The sequence below is a fragment of the Andrena cerasifolii genome, chromosome 10 (assembly GCF_050908995.1).
Source record: "Andrena cerasifolii isolate SP2316 chromosome 10, iyAndCera1_principal, whole genome shotgun sequence".
NCBI lineage: Eukaryota > Metazoa > Arthropoda > Insecta > Hymenoptera > Andrenidae > Andrena > Andrena cerasifolii.
The window spans coordinates 6,836,005-6,854,033 of NC_135127.1; the positions used below are offsets into that span (position 1 = coordinate 6,836,005).

The 18,029-nt window shown below is 44.8% G+C and overlaps 1 protein-coding gene across 6 annotated transcripts in view; it reads left to right on the top strand.

Annotated features, from left to right (window-relative positions):
* Positions 1–18,029, top strand: part of LOC143373739 (ras-related and estrogen-regulated growth inhibitor) — a 117,250-nt gene that overhangs the window by 42,373 nt on the left and 56,848 nt on the right. For all 6 annotated transcript variants that reach the window (XR_013086520.1, XM_076821258.1, XM_076821256.1 and 3 more), the window contains one exon: positions 17,270–17,451. Coding sequence is in view for 5 of the 6 variants with exons in the window: in XM_076821258.1 (XP_076677373.1) it covers positions 17,270–17,451 (182 nt within the window). In the remaining variant the exon portion in view is untranslated. The remainder of the gene's footprint in view (positions 1–17,269; positions 17,452–18,029) is intronic.

Below are 18,029 nucleotides of genomic sequence, written 5' to 3' on the forward strand. Positions count from 1 at the left end.
GGTAATCGCGTAGTGAGCGGAGGAAGAGTTGCTGCATTTGAAGGGGAAAGCATGATAGGGGATGATAAGTCGTTGAGGATTCTTACCTGGTGCAGCATATACTTCGATGGTATTCGAATTAGAGAGGAATCGAAGAAAAATTCAGCTTGTGGACTTACATCACGAGATGTTCGATGCAAGAGATTCTCACATGTTACGCAGGAAATTGAATGCTGGGAGAAAGTCGTATGTAAAAACAGCGAAGGTATTGTGCACGATAGGTGATCTTCTCTATTAAATACCTTAGGATATATGCACGATAAGTAGTACGTACACAGTTTCACCTTCATAAGCTTCAAATATCTCTTGGATAAAGTATATTTCATAACTTCCATTCACTATCTCTACGAATGATGGAAGAATGTAAAACACAGCCAAGAACAGTAATGCAATGTTTAAAAGGGTTCATTACATGCGAGATTGAAAGTCTCCACGAAAATCGTAATTTTCATCAGAACATGCTTTCGACCCTCTGCACTCCAACTTAAGGGGTAGGTTACCCTCAACAGCCCAAAATCAGGCCCTTCTTCAAACGCATATTCTGAAGCAATAAAGGAATATAGAGATAATTTTTGTTTTAATTTTTAATCGTCATTTCGTCGACTTTAATATAGAAAAAGAAAATTTTAAATATATTTACGGGAAAAAATTATAAATATAAATGTCCGATGGTGAACTCGACTCCGGACAGGTGAATTACCTAAAATACAATGTAAAGGCATTTTTATAATCTGTAAGACAGTCTCCATTTTCTGTCGGAAGCAATAATCCTAGAAACCAATTGTCGAAAATTTCGAGGGTAACCTACCCCCTTAATCAGAATTTTGAATAGGAGAAACTATAACATACCGATTGCAAAATCAATCTCTTCAACTGAAGAAATCGCGAGCCCCTTCCATTGCACAATGTCTAGCAACACCGGTATGCAAAATTAACTTCAACTTCGTTTAAGTTCAAAGGGTTACACACCGACCTCCTTCACCCCCGAGTTCCTCCCTGCGCCCACCACACCCCGGCACCATTCAATCGCCCTGGCAATTTGCGAAACGACAAACGTTCGTCGTCCATCCCCCATTGTATTTTAATCGTCGGTTTCGTAAGTGCATTCTCCGCGTCCCTGCATCATAATGCGATCACGGCAGCGCTCAGCGTCCACTTGATAAGCCGTACGTGCCACCATTAGGCGGGACGATAATTTTATTTACCAGGTTGCCGGGGCACGCCGGGCCAGGTCCCTCGGCCGCTCCAACGGTGGACGAGATAAATGATGGGAACGCGCTCTTAGGGCTCATTTGCATCGAAGAGGGGATCGCGCCGCCACCTCCGCGACCACTCGAAATGATTTATACCGACTTTAATCCACGCGGACGTTCCAGATCCCCCCGCGTCGATGCCACCCCGCGCGCTTTTATGCGACACGTTGACAGGCTCGGCCCCCGCCGACGCGATATTTATGAAAGTCAACTCAATTTTCAAGGGGCTGCCCCCTCCCCCTACCCCTCGATGTAACGCGGAAGCGAAAGTCCCGCTAACATTTGCCCCCGTCGAAAAATCGCCGCTTCTTGTACTACAATGCATAGAAAGCAGAGTCGCGAACCGAGCTCTGGCGGAGGTCGAATCCTCGGTTCGGGTGTACGAGCGTACGTGCGCGCACACGTACGCGCGGGCACGTAGAGCCGCGTACCCGCCCAAGCTTCCGAGGCCTCTCTCGGGCTCGCTCGCGGTCTCCTGGCGCACGATCGATCACGAGGATCGCGGTAGGTGTTCCAACCCGGGTATAATAATAACCGACTAACAAGGGCACTAGAGTTCAGGTAGGCGCTCGAGGAGGCTGCGCCACGTAGGAAGTCGAGCAACAAATGGGTAGGTGGCTGCCGAGCTCTCGGGGCCCCCTCGACCTCGTCCTGCCACGATTAATATTTCCATCGTGCATTGTTCCTCGTCACGTAAATCTCCGCGGCCCCCCCGAGATAAGACTCTTTGGAAACCGTCCGTAAGGTCGATTTGTATCGCTCAGCGAACCTCGCGGCGCGCCGCGTTCGGGAAATCGGCTCGGCCGCGGCTCCTTATCGTCGCGGCGTTATCTTCGCGGAACAGGCGGCTTGAGTTTTCACGTGTCGATCGGCGAGCGGATTCTTTGGCTTCAATTCTGTGCTAAGTTGAGAAAGTTTCTCCATTTCCTGCTTCCAATCGCTCCTCTTTTGAAGATACGATCTTTAAGTAGGTATTTAATGCTTCTAATCTTAAAAGATTAATTACTTAACACTTCAAGTACTTGAGTTATATCGAGGGGCAAGACTCTGAAGAGGTCTCTATGAGAACTGTAATTATTCGAATATTTGAGGTGATCGAATTTCGGATTGTACCGAATAGGAATCTGAACATGAAATATTTTTTCACACTTTAGCGTGAAATTCTTTTTATTTTGGCCTTTGCAGGTATTTGTTTTTCGAACGATAAATTTGGAACTTTATTAATCTCTGTGTGAATCTATACATTTTGAAATGAAAACAACCATCAGTTATTAATATTATTATTCTAATAATAATGATTCCTATTCGGTACAATCCGCAATTTGATCACTACTGATTAATTAAATATTCAAATATTCGAATACTCCTTATTATTCGACTATTCGAACATTCGAATCTCAAATTCGCATTCTCTGTTATTCGAATATTCAAATATCCGAATACTTACATTATTCGAATATTCAAATATCCGAATACTTACATTATTCGAATATTCAAATATCCGAATACTTACATTATTCGAATATTCAAATATCCGAATACTTACATTATTCGAATATTCAAATATCCGAATACTTACATTACTCAAATATTCAAATATCCGAATACTTACATTACTCAAATATTCGTTACAGCCCTAAATAGTCTACATCCGCAAATACCTGCAAATTCCAAGTTCCTTTCGTAATAATGAAGCACCTCGCAATAATAAACTGTTCACCTAACCCAAAAACCTGGCTCTTTCTCCACACCCTCTGCAACCCACCCAAAAGCTTCAGAACTCCTTGGCAAAGACGCGGCAAGCTCCACGAGGGCCCAAGTCACATCCCCCGAGCTACTGCGCAATGATCATCTCATCATCTCGAGCGTCAAAACCCCGCCAGGCAGCGTATAATTTGATACACGTGTCTATTTACCAGGCTCCCATAGAAATCACCGTCAGCGGATGATGTACGATCAGCCGGAAGACGTAGATCAATCACAAACGTCGCGCGGAACGTCGTCGCGGGAAAAATCCCCGCGGAGGTTCGGCCTGTCGTGTAGAAATCATTCGACGCCGTCCGCAGAGGGGGGGCCCCCCGTCTTTCGTGGATGCACCACGCTGCGAGTCCAGGTGTGTTTCGCCGGCGAGCACTCGAGGAGCCTCTTCGTGGCACACTTCCCCAATTCTCGCATTGTTCTTCATCCGCGTGCACGCGCTCGAAATAAATCTTTTCGGCCCCGATGGGCAGGGGGCTCCGGAGGGGGGCGTTGCGCAGGTTTGTTACCGGGCCGGTGACCAGGGAGGAGGGCCCCGGTAATTGCGATTGCTTTTCGTGGGAGGGCCTTGGGGTAATTGATAATTAAACGCGCGTCGTCCAGCAGGAAGGACCGAATTTAACGACGTTGTTTCTCCACGGCGCGTTAATAATCCGATAAATCATTGTAACGGATTAACCTGGCCTGCATCCACGTCCCGATTGTCCGTCAGGGAACAGTGGAACGGCGACTTTGGATATGTGTGTTGCAGCGCGCTTCACTGTGTTAGTCTTGGCTGGATCTGTTGAGATGGAGGTTCTGTGTCTTGGGTTCCTTTTTCTGTTTTGCTTCAGGAGCTCGTGGGAGTTGATTTTGAAGGTGTGGAAGGGTGAGGTGGAGGAGTTGGGGGGAGGAATTGGAAAGGGTTTGATTTGGGGTAAAGTTGTCTGTTTTCTGGTTTCGACTGTGACTTTGGGTGGGCGTGTTTTGGAACATTTTCTTTCGGCTGTTTAATTTTGTGCAGTGATGAATCAGTGAAGTTTGATTTTGGATATTGGTTAATAGTGTTCTTTCGAGATATCAAGATATATATAGTTTATTAACGCTCGCAGAATAGAATTTGATTACAAAAGATCCTCTCTTAATTCTCAAGAATTTTCCATCTCATCAGAAAGCTAACCCCAACATTGCTCCTCTCAACACAAACATCAAATTAGCACACAGATTGAAAAAATACACCTACTCTTGCCTAAACAATTTAAAGTCACGGGCCCAGTGAATTATTCCTGCACATTTCTTCTGCAGAGCTGCGAGTCGTTACTCGCCGCAAGAATAAAGTTTAAAAAAAGAAGCAGCTTCTAAAACGACTCTGTTTTCGCTATTTCGAGACCCGCGTTCCAGCTTTGGCGCATATCATCGCGCTGAATCGTTCCGGTTTATTTTTGCTTTACGACCGACCAGTCTCTGTTGTTGTTTTTTAAAAAGCTTTTGTCAAAAATCGCGTTGTTCCCAATGATGATCAAGGAACAGTGAAACGCACTGGAAAAAAATGCACTCCTCTGCGAGCTTGCTGCTGGCAGGTGGTAAAGACGGTAATGATCTTATTTCTGGCGAACGTTCGATGATATCGTCTTGTGGCGATCGTTATATGCGCGAGGTACGTTCGACGCTGGGAACTTTCTTCAATTATTGTTGCTTTTTATACCCGCGATTTTTCCTCCGCGTCGGTCACGTGGAACTTTAGGGGAACATAATCTTCGCTTTTTTACAGCTTTTATCGCGATACCGCAAAAATAACACGTATATACCCGCTTCCACGTAGGAGGAGAACAATTCTTTTGTTTATTTTCCAAGTCAAGATAAATATTTTCGAGATCGATGCTTTAAGAACAGTGCAGTTGCTATTCATTCCACTTGTATTGATCTTCTCCTAAATTTCTCTCTAATAAGTTCCTTATAATAAGTCCCCTAATTCGCTCTAGATTTCCAAAATTAATAGCATTGTCACTGATCGAATCTGCAAATAATCCCCATCAAAGTTTCAAATATTAAATATTCTTCCTTCAATGTGGAACACGTAAACTCCGCGGAATTCGCGAAAATAAAGTTTTGTAGAACAAGACGAACAGATAACTCTTAGAAAGAAGTAGCAAGCATCGGCGGCCAGCGTCGTTGACGGCTATTGGAATTCCACGGACGGTTCTCTTATCACGGAATTTTCATGCCGCCGTACAAGTGTGCAAATAAACCGAACGAACGTCAAAGCGATCCGATATCGCGCTAAAACGTTTCTTCGGCGACGTCTTGCCCTCCGAAAATAGCGATGGCAGTGCACCGTGAACAAAGGCCCTGGAGCATCATTTTTCATCGCAGAAACTAAGAGGGGCAGCGCTAAAGGGCTCGGAGCATTAATTATACCTGCAACGACCTCGTGACCTGCTGGTAATTAAGGCCAGGGTAATGGGAAAAGCGCGACAACCATTTTATGCGGACCTCCACCCTGTGCAACCCCATGGAAGAATACTTCATTTTGTTCTACGAAAGAACAAGGTGCACGTTGCATGTTAAGTGCATCTTTTATGGTGGAAGTTGAACTTAAGGGGTTGGACCACCTGGTCAAGAAATATCGCATCTTTCAGAATTTATTTCTAACTGACAAAAACACTTTTATCGATAAAAATTTTTCAATGAAGATAGAGACATCTTTGAATAATATATACAATTTTTTTTAAATATCAAAACATTCTGAAAACTTTAAATGCATTTTTCTCGAAACCACGTTTTCCGAAACGGTGTACGCTGTAATTTGAGTAAAACTACATTCTCTATCGTCGGACCGTAAATTTTTTCGTTATTATAATTTTTACCCGAGGTAAAATGAGCTTTTTGCTTCAAAATGTAGCTATGAATACATTTAAGAACGTCTGTGCAAAATTGTATAAAAATCCATAGAGTTTTACTCAAATTACAGCGTACACCGTTTCGGGAAACGTGGTTTCGAAAAAATCGCATTTAAAGTTTTCGGAATGTTTTGATATTTGAAATTTTTTTTATATATTATTCAAAGATGCCTGTATCTTCATCGAAAAATTTTTATCGATAAAAGTGTTTTTGTCACTTGGAAACAAATTACCAAAGATGCGATATTTTTTAACCTGGCCACCAAGGTAGTCTAACCCCTTAAGGGTTTGTCATAAGAACAGCATTGATTGGAGCTCGATGGGGTGGGATACTTAGAAGTTAGATGTGGTCAGTAATTAGGAATTAAATGTAGGTACCAGTAGTGTTACATACTTATACTCTCGTAATTTATATATTTATCTTCGTGCTACATTTCGTACTTCTTTTAGTGGCCACCATATTCCTTTCAAACTCACTATTTAATCCAAAATTATTTAAACATTGTACACCCTTCTCCAGAAATCTGATAAAACACACATTTCAGGAAAGGTGTGACGTCTTCCCACGTCTCATTAAAAATTCATCGACCAGCCCACCAATAATCAATTTCCTTTCCCTTCATTCTCTCTCACAAGTCTCACTAAATCTGCTCGACTCAATTCCACTCACATTCCACCATCTCGCCTCAAGTGGAGGGAAGAAGGTGTCCAGGCGAAGATTTGCTTAATTTTCATGGAAACGGTCGATGTTCGATATATTTCACTCAGGTCTCGGAGCTGGCCTCTGCACGCGGAATGTACTGTTATTCTTATATAGACGTCCAGCCAGCAGTATCACCTGAAAGATAGAGTATCGCGTGCGGCGTGTGGGTGTCCCGATGCGAATTTAAAACAGTTTCGGTCCGCGGACCCTGCACTACCTGACGAAGCCAGACGAATGAAAGTGGCGTGTAACGCGATACATAGGCGAAAGGTGGAATAACTTGGTTCCATTGAACTCGCTGCGAATCAACGAAACTGGTCAATGGGCATTCGCGGCGCATCGAGTGTCGCTGGACATTGTGAAGCTGATCCGACTTCCGCTTCCACGAGACTCGCTTTACGACGATCTCGATCACTTTTTCTTCTTAGACCTTCACTCCCAGGCTGGCTTGAAACTAGTTTGGATCAAAGTTGAAGGAAATAGGCTTCGGTATCAAGAAGTTGCTGTTTGTGGCGGATAAAAGGGTTAGAGTATGAGATGTGGTCTTACGCAAATAAATTTTGATTTTAGGTACTGTTCTTGCAAAATTTATTCCGTTGATGATGATCCGAGAATTCTTGAGAGGAAGTTGATGTAGTGTTTAGAAATTACAGTAGAATCGAAAGGGGATGAGTCGTCATTTGTATATTATTTTTCACGTTAATTGAATAAGAAAATTGCATCTTATTGAAGTACCCAAAGCAAATTATTATTATTCTTAACTTCAATTTCGAATAGAATCATCAGACGATGGTGACGCTTCTCTTTTTAAATTTTCTCACTTCCTTCCACGAAATAGTGCATTTCCGTTGACCCAAGGAGCCTCGCTACCCGCGTTCCAGCCCTCCCACGCGCGCGGAAGCGCTCGCATCACCTGTTCGTAACGCGTATCTCAGTCAGGTAGAGCGTCCTCTCGAGCAAAAAGCTCGCGTAATTTCTTGTGGCATTGTGATCACGATTCGAGATGCAAGTTTAACGGGTTCCTCTGCAGTCCATTTCCATCCTCCTCGTTCTTGCTCGAAGCAACGGGTTTCGTTTACGACCGTCCAGGATCTATTTTCTGCCGCCTGTGCGCGGAGGACCAGGCGGGGGCGTCGCCCCAGGGATCTCTCGCAAATTCGTCAGCATTAAAAAGGAATGTTTAGTGGTAACAAAAGGGAACGAAACAATTTTCTTAATTAACAACCGTGGTACCAGTTTAATAAATCATAATTCTGAACTTAACTCTCTGATATTTCACAAAACTCTCGATCCAGATTACACCCTTGCTCCGCGTGCCATCGTGCACCCAAACTCTCCACGTCTTTTTGAAGAACCATGTTACACTGCTCCGCACAAGTTACTTGAAATTTAATTCATCTTTGTGCGTATGAATGTCCTCGAACGATAGTATTATAAAAAAAGAAAGCTTGCAGGCTAAATGGTTAATCGTGGCGATTCCATACGCGGTTCGAGCGTGCAATTAAGACGGTGACGAGGAAAGGGGGCAGCGTCTCGTGACGCGGTGAGGCGGAAGAACAACGTGGCAGAGATGAGTGGGCGGAGATGACTCTCAAAAATTTTGATTTTAGCGGCCAAAGGGGGGGTGTAGAGAGAGCGACCGCCACGGTGGATCGAGTTGTAAACGTCCCCGTCGACTTTATGAAGAGTCATTCAGCTTTTCCCTCCCCGCGGCAATAAAACATTTCCTTGAGCGCGGCGAGTATTAACCGCCTGGTAATCGGCCCACCGTAAATCTTACCGCGCCGCGTGTCTCCCCGACGCCTGTTTAGGAGATCCTGCGAGCGTCTGTCTTTCTTTTGTTGCGCAACGCCCGTGCCATTGCTGGATAGACAGATGCACAGGTGGCTGAAACGGTGCCAGGAGACGGTGCCTTCTGCTGTCTCTGCTTGTTGGAGAAATCCTTTCTGTTTTGGAGCTTTGGTAATAAGAGGGATGAAAATGGCACTTACAGGTGTACCGAGCAAAATGGTGAAGTCTGCGGGGCGAGCTAAGGGGTGGGAGTGAGGCAAAAAAGAGTTTCCTTAGACGATCTGCGAAATATCGAAGCTAGTTGCCGCTACGACCGCAGATGTGTATAATTGTTTTCGAGGTGTATATTGATTCTATGTGAAAAATTAGGAGTTTTGAATAGTGTGATTCTGTTTATAAAATACAGATTTATTTAAGGGTGCTTTCGTACTCGCAACTGGTTTTTGAAAGTTTGATCCTTTCGAAATCTTTTCGTCATTCTTACCACCCACTTGCTCAAGCCCACCCTGCTTCATTCATCGGTTGAACGCACGAGGTGTTGGACTTTGCAGCTTGCTTTCACAAAGCTGAATCGAGTGGCTGCGCTCGTGCTGTAAAACAGAGATAACGCGGTGTAGCGAAATTGCAACGATTCACTCTGTCACCCCGTTTCTCTTTTCCCATCGCAGACATCGGCTCGTTGCATCAGTCGTAAAAGTTGCTGTTACCGCTTTCTCGGTGGTCGGCAGGTGGAGGGGGAGGAGGTGAACCCGGTAGGGAAACGGTATCGTTGTAAAACTACAAGTAATAACACTGTAACTCATTGTCAGTGGCCGAGTAATAACAGTGGCTTCCCGCGGAGGCGGTTGTACGCCGCTTTCGTGGAAACGTGTCTCGTCCAGGAGGGTTAAAGGGAAAAGAGAAAGACACTGTGCTGCGTTGTGGTGTACCGATCATAGGCGTACAGTTTCGGTTGAAGTCTGCTTACTTTCTTATTAAGCACAAAAAACATGGAATACAAGCAACCGTAAACTGGGGAGGAACTTTGGTGCCAAAAATGGGTTTGCTTCATTGTGTAGGTTCAGAAGATTAATTAAAATCAAAGAAAATCGTACCTGTGACGATTAAAGTCACTTCGGAGGAACTAGAGATTACTTTACAGAGGGAACAGAGATTCTTCTGCAACTCTTTATGAGATAGAGACAGGGAAAGGTTTTAAAGAATTTTCCTGAAAGGATTAGTCTCGTGAATCAAATTCGTCAGTAAATCCAGAGTAGGGGAGACCGGAGCTAGTTGATACGTTATTCTGTTTTCAATTTTTTTTTCACTTTTTATTTGAATTAATTAGTTAATAGCAAATATGCCAAAATATACTTTGGTCCTTCCGCTTTTAAATATAGTAAGCGAAAACTTGAGAAAATACATGCAAAATGAATGAAAAAATGTTATTTCGACGATCAATTTGGATATATCAAAACTATTTACTTTTTCTCTATATAAACGAAAACAGTTGAAAACGATTGTTTCCCCCTCCTAATTAAACGTAGGTTTTTCTCCGAATTTCCGTGTTACCTGTCTAATACAGTGTCCTCGAAGTGAATTAAATTGTTCAGTATATTCAAGGGAACATTATCAAGTAAACTATCTCGAGAGTGCAAAGTTTCTTCGACGGAGCTTCCTCGACGTTCCAAAGTTATCAGTCGTCGTTAATTATCGTGGAAGTGTCCAAGGAAACTCTGCACCCATAGCATGTCGTCGTTAATGTACACCCGCATTTTTCCCACTCGACGCCTATGCCTTGGTACTAAGTACATGCACTTTGTAGTTACATTGTACACGCAGCCAGTTGCATAAGGCTGGCCGAAGAGAGGGACACTCGCGGCGTAGCATGACGCGGCTCGGCGATATCTTTTCTGCATCCAACGTGTCCCTGAAGACCTCTTCCGTAACGAAACAATGCCCCTTTTCAAGGGCAGCTATCTCGCGCTTAGAAATACCAGTCACGTGGCCTATTACTCGGCAGGATTGTAATTAGAGGGGGCTGGGGGGAGTAGCCGTGGCTGAAATCTTTTCTGACTGCCTTCCGCGACAGATGCTTCGAACAGTTCCAATGTTCACCCCGGGTGAGCTTGCTCCTTAATGAAACAGCATCCTGTGAAATCTGAGTTCCACTAAAAACACAGAAAGAAGAAACAACAGAGCTTGGTTACGCAAAAATAAGAAGGATCAACAGGTGTTCGGATGATCCAGATTTTAAACCAGATCCAGATTCTTCACCTCAGCTTCGGGGGTGGAAGAAACAGAAGAGAGTACTGGCACCACCCTCGAAGGATCTCTAAAACGTCACCAGACGAGTGCATTCGCAAGGGATTCGCCATTCTGCACCCTGGACCTAATCACCAGAACTTCTTACACGGCAGCAAGCTCGCCTCCGGTCTGCAGATCCGAAGCATCAGAGCGAAGAGTTCTCGTTCGAAGAAGTGGAGGAAGCACAGGGAAGAGCGGGCGGGCACAAAGCTGCGCCGTGCACTCGCGGGTCGCATTATTAGCGGACAATATCGCTATTCGCGCGAGCGAATAGCGGCGGATCGTTATCTGCGCCAGGGGACACGAGGGGACATAACTTGGCCGAGACGATCGCCTCTTATCCCGCGGGATCGCGTGGGCGTTAAAGCGCGCGGTTCTCGCCCACCTGAATCGATTTCGAATGGACAGCTCGACCGTCGTTGCCTCGTTTCGCCCTATCCAGAGTGTCCTGTTAACGGTCGCGCCGTTAAAAGGGAACAACGTTCCCTTTTTTGCATACGCCCTTTTACGACCTTCCGCGTGTTCCTCGTTCGGCGTGCAATGGATGGGTATCAGAGGAAAGTCGCCAGGGAAGACAGACTGCCTGGGAGACTTCGTCTCGCTGGTACAGTGATCGCGGAGTACACGTGGAGTAGGTTATTGTTACGCATGTTTAATTGTACGTGGAAGAGAGGCGTATTATGAATATTAGGGAGAAGTTGAGGTAGTAATCGTGAGACTGCTGTGGAGTTTAACATGTAGTGGTCGGTTTTGGTGTTGTAAATAAGTGGGATTGGGAGCTTTTGGGATTGGGACTGGAGACTGGATGATGAGTGTACAGTTTTCTTTTGGAGTGAAAGTGTAGAAGGTTGAGGGATGGCTGGGGAAACTGTGTTTTAGTGATGGCACGGGACAGTTACAATAGGATGATAGGCTTTTGGAGGATGCAGGTGCTAAGAGCTGAGGAGTTTATTGATTTCTTGAAATATTGGTATGTAAATAATTGGGAATGAGGTTGCATTCAATGAGATGATACAGTGATGGAGATTTTGATAGTCTTTGAGAATTTTCTGGGCTGCCATAGTTCAGGCCCTGTAGTCCTGCAAGTGTGTTTTAATTTATTATGTGTATTGTTGGCTGTAGTGTAGTTATTGATGACACCAGGTGATTCTGTTTCTGCGAAACAGAAAATGCTGAGGAAGCTGAAGCTCATTGGGGTATACAGTGTCATATTTTATTAACATGCACATGAGTACCTATAATGGAATTACGTAAGCTACAATTCTGTTGAGTTTCCTTAAGCAATAATTTTTCTATCGAAATCGTGTCTTACATGTAAAGTGGAATAAATTGCACATTATGCAATTTTTTCAGAAAATTTCTCATTTCTCATGAAAAGTTGCGGACTACCAATTTTCTCGAAATTAATTCAAGACCCGTTACCAACACCTCCAATTCTACTCCCAGCAGATAGTAGCCTACACCTAACCCTGCTACCCACCTGCGACTTCAAACAAAACGCTCGAAACTAAAAAAAAAAACTAAAAATTCCTTCAAAAACATAATTCTCCCTCGGAACCACTCACTCTCCACTCGATCACCCACAGTTCCCATTTCATCTTCGCCGCTGGTTCACAAGTAGCTCGTGTTTACCAAATTCCGCGCGATCCCCTTCGTCGATTTGCATAACATCCCCCCCGCTTGTTTCCACAACACCGCGCTCCGTTGTCCATCCGTCGCATCGGCGGAATGACTTTGTCAGTAATCAGTTTCGCGGCTTTTCCAGGAATTGTTATGGTATTCAGGCAAGCGTGGCGTTGCCACACGAGCCGCGGGACGAACTTACGTACCTTTCCGCGCCATTTCATAACACATGGAGCTATTACGTCGACGGTGCGTGCAGCGCCGTTGCGCAATCAGATGCACTCGCCGATTCGCGCACGCAATTCCGGCATCGCGGACGATCTCTCTGCCTCGAATACAATCGATCGATAAATATTTATAAGCGATCGAAGCCACCTTTCCGTGCACTCCGCCCCCCCATGGCGTTTCGTCGCGATGACGCGCGTCACGTCGCCTTTGCGGATATTCGGCGCCAGGGTTCCGTCGCTTCGGAGTGTGACTTTGAGAAACGATCGGCGATAATGAGCGTCGTAATTTCGTTTGTAGAAGTGGGCTTGCTCTCGGGCGCAAAGAAGTTCGGGGAAAGGGTTGGTAAGCCCTGTGAAGTGGTCATTGAATCTTTTAGCGATCAGAGGTGGAGGTTTGGGAGATTTTATGCTTGGTGAATGGAGGATGTGAAAATATGGTTTTGAATGTCTTGGAGGGGAGGAAGGTGGGTGGCAAATTCAGAGGTTTTTGAAGAATAAAGGGGGAATTGGTTGAACACTTTGCTTTCCATGAGGAAATTCCATAAGGTTATCAAAGTTCCACTGAGCCCTGATTGGGCGATGAACACAGTAGTTAATCGTTGAGTGACACAAAGAAAGAAAATACCGAATAGAGATTTAGGTATTCCTCAGAGAAGCAATAGCTTTAGATTAACAGAAGATAGAATAAAGTGAGAAATTTCTGAAAATATCCCAGATATTATTCGCGAGCCCCAAAAGTCTCATCTCCAAATTCACCAAATCGCATCCTTGCCCCTCGTCTCTTTTATTCTTCTTATTCTCCTTCTATCCAATATATCTCGCCCTGTTGTATCCAACAAACTACAAAAGCCCCCTTAATTACATTCCAACCCCTACCGTTAATCCTTCTCAAATTGCCCCAAAACGAAATCAGTTATTACTGCTTTTCGTAGAAGCAAAACGTCATATCTCTTCCACTCGGTGTATCCGCCTCAGTTCCCCATCTTCCGTTACTCCGCGATACTCGAGCCCCGTAGGGATTAATTGCGCGACGATGCCTAAGCAATTGAAACATCGACGCGTGTAAAAACGGGGAAGAAGCTGAGCTTTCACGCTCGCACGCTCGCGATTCGCCTGTGTGCCCCGCGCGTTTCCACGCCGCTTATTTACGAGCGCGTTACACGCAATGTTAATTCGACAGATTTGACCGTAAATAACGATCGTAAATACCTGGCTGGCAGAGTATATATTTATCTGCGGCTATAAAATTCCGTCCCGCCGGATGTGCTGGTACTTCGTCGAAGATAGCTGGAATTTACCATCGCGCTAGCCAGGAAGATTAACGCGGTGAATTTCGTCAGGCTGTGCTTCGCCTCTGGTACACGTTCGCGGATGAGCTCGTCCAGGAATGCGCAGGCGTACCGGATGTAACAGGGTCCATTTTCGATCACTAACTGTAACTTAGAAAAATCGAGGAGACCTCGGTGTTACCTAGACTCTAGCTCCTAAAGCAGGATTTGATTGATGAAAAGCTTTCTAGGGACACTTCACTATGTAATACCCTCAATTGTGCAAATAACCCAGGGCGGACCCTGTACCCTCCTCTAGTTATTCAAAATAATTCTGATAATACCTTCATCAGTACAGAAACTAGATTTTTCAACATAATCAAAGAGTTCTTCTCTTAATTTCGAAGCTATTCAGCGCTCCTATAGCACTCTTAATTATACAAATCCCAGAATACTCAACTGAAACCCCAGTCCTCCTCCATTAATCTCCCAGAAAAACGAGCCCCATAAATGGCACCCGTTGCACAAAAATAAGCTGCACATTCCTCCATTCCTCCCTGACCTGATCACTAAGCTTCCACGAAGTAGATTCGCATATTTCTTGTCAGCCAGCCGTCCACCTCATTTCCCCCGTCAATCACCGTGGCCATGATCCCCTGCGCCATCCGTCCCTCTTCTTGCCATCCGAAAAGTCCCTCTTTCTCCGTGACAGACGTCCCCCGTGGACCCCATTGAACACCAATTATGGTCAGCCAGAATGCCACCCGGCGTTTAGCGGGCCGAAAGGTTCACGGCCAACGTTCACCTTCGTCGATCCCGCGAGACTAATGCGCTTAGACCTTCCTCCGCAGCGATATATATCCCGATGCTCACGATCCCGTCGATCCTGTTCCCCGGTAATAATTACCCGGCCGGCTGTCAGTGGCAGGTCAATGGGAAAGCATTGGAACGGGCACGAGAATCGACAGCTTCCGCGGGTCGTTAAACCTGAAACGTTCTCGCTGCCGTGCGGCTCGGTGGCCCCGCTCTTTTCGTCGTCGTGATCGATGCATTAGCAATTAGCACGGGGCTCCCCCCCTCACTCTGGGGGACTCTCTTTGGTCCAGAAGCGCAAGGTCGGTCTCGGTTCAAACGTGAATTCAGAGCTGCGAGCGGTGTGCCTCGATGTCTTTGGAAAGTTTAAGGGATTCTGGGGAGGGGGATTTTTACGAAGTGCTGTGGGGGTGTTTCGGGTATTTTGGAAGTGTGTTTGGGAGTGAAAAATTTGGGATATTGTTTGATTAGGTTTTTGGCTGTGATTGGAGAATTTGGGGTAGTAGGCAAATGTGGGATAGAATGTATATTCTATTTTTAGTGTGTAAGGTGTTGTATTAGTTCAATTCCCAAACTGTGGGTCGCGAAGTGTTTTCTGGGGGGTCGCTACAGATATTTTTAGTTGGCCATTTTTAGCACTTATTTATTTGAATTTTTAAGTTAGAATTATATTCTGGAATACCTATTTTTTAATGTTTTCTTTACCTTATTAAATTTAGCTTACCCTTACCACTGTATTAGCTGCAAGATATTTGTACTCGTGAAACGACAATCGTGATTCCTGAATTATTACTATTCAGACTTGAATTAGAACGCTTTGGAATCCAGCTAAGTAGATCCTCTGATTTGACTTGGTAGTCTCGTGCCAGACATTTCTGCAAGACGGTACTCGCGATTCTATTATCCGGACCGAAGGAGAAATTTCCCGATGCCGTATTTTTCGGAGCTGGCGATTTCACCGTCACCAGAAAAACAGCATATGCACCGTCCAGTAAAAATACACGATGCCTAACAAGCGAGTTTCCGTTTCACGTTGTTCACGGCGGCTAATTATCGCGCACATCTTTTTGCACGCTCCGATTGCCGTGAGAACGCGAATGCAAAAGTGTCTTAGGGGTACCCTGTGTTTCAGTATTTGGAGGCTTGTTCGATAACTGCGCTACACGATAAGCGAAGAAAGAGGAAGAAAGTTCGCAGTATCGTCGATCTGTTGTTTCGTTACCCATGTCGATACTCGGTAAAATAGAGGTAGTAATCGGTACTTTCCAAGTGTAATTAAATTCTACACGAGTCAGCTATCTCTTAATTGCTCAGCAATTCCTGATTCTTCCAAAAGACGAACCCAGTCACCCCTCGGACAACAATACATCTAATTTTTCCTCTTATCACGCTTAAAACCGATATAACTTCTTACACGAACCAGATAGACTTCAAACATCGATTGCATCTTATTCAGCGTGAAAAAATAAACAAAAATTGTAGAACAACATTTTCTCCTACGAGGGACCGTTTCCAACGAAACCATATTCAAAACTGCATGCTGCGCGGCGCACAAATTCAGCGAGCCGCCGCGCGCTTGCCTTTTAAAGACAATTTTCTCCCAAACGAAGCCCCCTATCGAAAAATGTTGCTCCACATATTCGACGCAGTTTTGAAAGCTCTATAATCTACCGTGCTTCGTATTTCTAAATAGTCACCTGTCTCTCCGAATTTGCGCAACGCCGGGTTAGCGTGCAACAGGAAGAAGCGAAAGCCTCTTTCCCCTTGTGCAACGCTGGAAACAATCGAAACGCCGCAGTTCCTTCTCCCCGCGAGACCTCGGAAGTATTTTAGCATCGACGTTCGGTCGGAAGGTCAGAGGTGAAGCTCCGAGCGTGCCTCTCGAAAATAGAACGGGTATACCGGTTAAACCGTTTCTATTTCAATTATCGCGGTGCCACGGCTCGGCTCGGCAATTTGCTGGCGTTAATCGTCCCCCGGATCGCCGGTTGAATTATAAATTCGTAATGTCGCGCGCTCGCGCGGAGAGCAAAGTGAAACGCCGCGCGAGCATCACGGATATCTAGATCGGGACTTTCCAGGCACTTGTTCAGGAATGTTGATTAACGTGTTAATTAAGCCACGCGCCGTGCGGCGGGAGAGCCGGGGAGGGAGGGAGAGAAAAAGAGTACGGGACCAACCTATGGGAACGAGCGGGTTAAAGGACGTTCGTTTTCGTTTCCACGGAAAAATCGGAAGGACAGGTAGGGTCTTGGAAAAGCCTTCGCCTCGAAAGTGAAATCGAATTCCCTGCATTTTAATGACTTCGTTAGGGAGAATTGGCTCGGAGTTGCGCGTCGTTTCGTTCGGCGACGACTTACGTAAGTGGCGACTGCGTGAAAAATTTCTGTAATTATCGACGATATTTTCCGAACTTTCTAAAATTTCTAGGTGTTACGGTGGCTTGACGAGCAGAGCGCCGCGGTAAAGTAATTTCGCACGGAGTCTCGAGGGAAATTAGGGGAGTTGAATGATCGTCATATTTTTAAGGAGTCGTTTTTTTTATGGTAGCTTGTAATTTTTTTGATCCGTGTAAATCAGTTGATGGTTCCATGCTTAAGCAGATCGAAACTCCTCATTATTGTTCCAGGAGAATGGCTGTCTTTACTCCCACATACGATGGGGCGAAGCTTTCGTCGTCGTTTACAGCGTGACGTGCAAACGAAGCTTTCAGGAAGCTCGCGGACTCCTGAAACAGCTCGCTGATTTACGTCTGCCATCTTACTTCACCGCTCTGCTGCTTGGCAACAAGAGAGATCTGGACCATGCTCGGTGAGTGATCAGTCGAATTTTATGCAAACGACATTGACCAATAGAATTATATATTCAATTATCTGGGTGGAATTTAAAAAATTTTGGCACAGCTTCTGATGGCGTTAAAAATTGGGATTTTTCAATTTCCCCATTCTTCGTTCAATAATCCTAATTCTTTTAAAATTGAATTCAAAAGGAAACATATGGCAAAGATAAGAAGCGAACAGAAAAAACAATTAAATTAAGGAAAGAAAAAACACTCAATGAAATTGTTGACTGACAAATTGTTAAATTGTTGAATGAGTATTTCAAGAATACCTCGAATGTTTAATTACCTACAGTACTTAATTTGGGAGGATCAAAAAAAGATAACTGAAGATAATAAATCGAGGATAAATATTCAAAACATTGACATGACACAAATTTTTGGTCTCAACTAAAAACCTTTATTCTCCACGAAAAAAGACATTTAACTAACAGAAACATGTGCTTTTGCCCAATTTCCATCAACCCGACTTTCCACAAACAGTAACACCCACCACGTTATTGTCAATCACACCAATCAGTCTCGACCAAGAGCAACTAATCACCTCGCA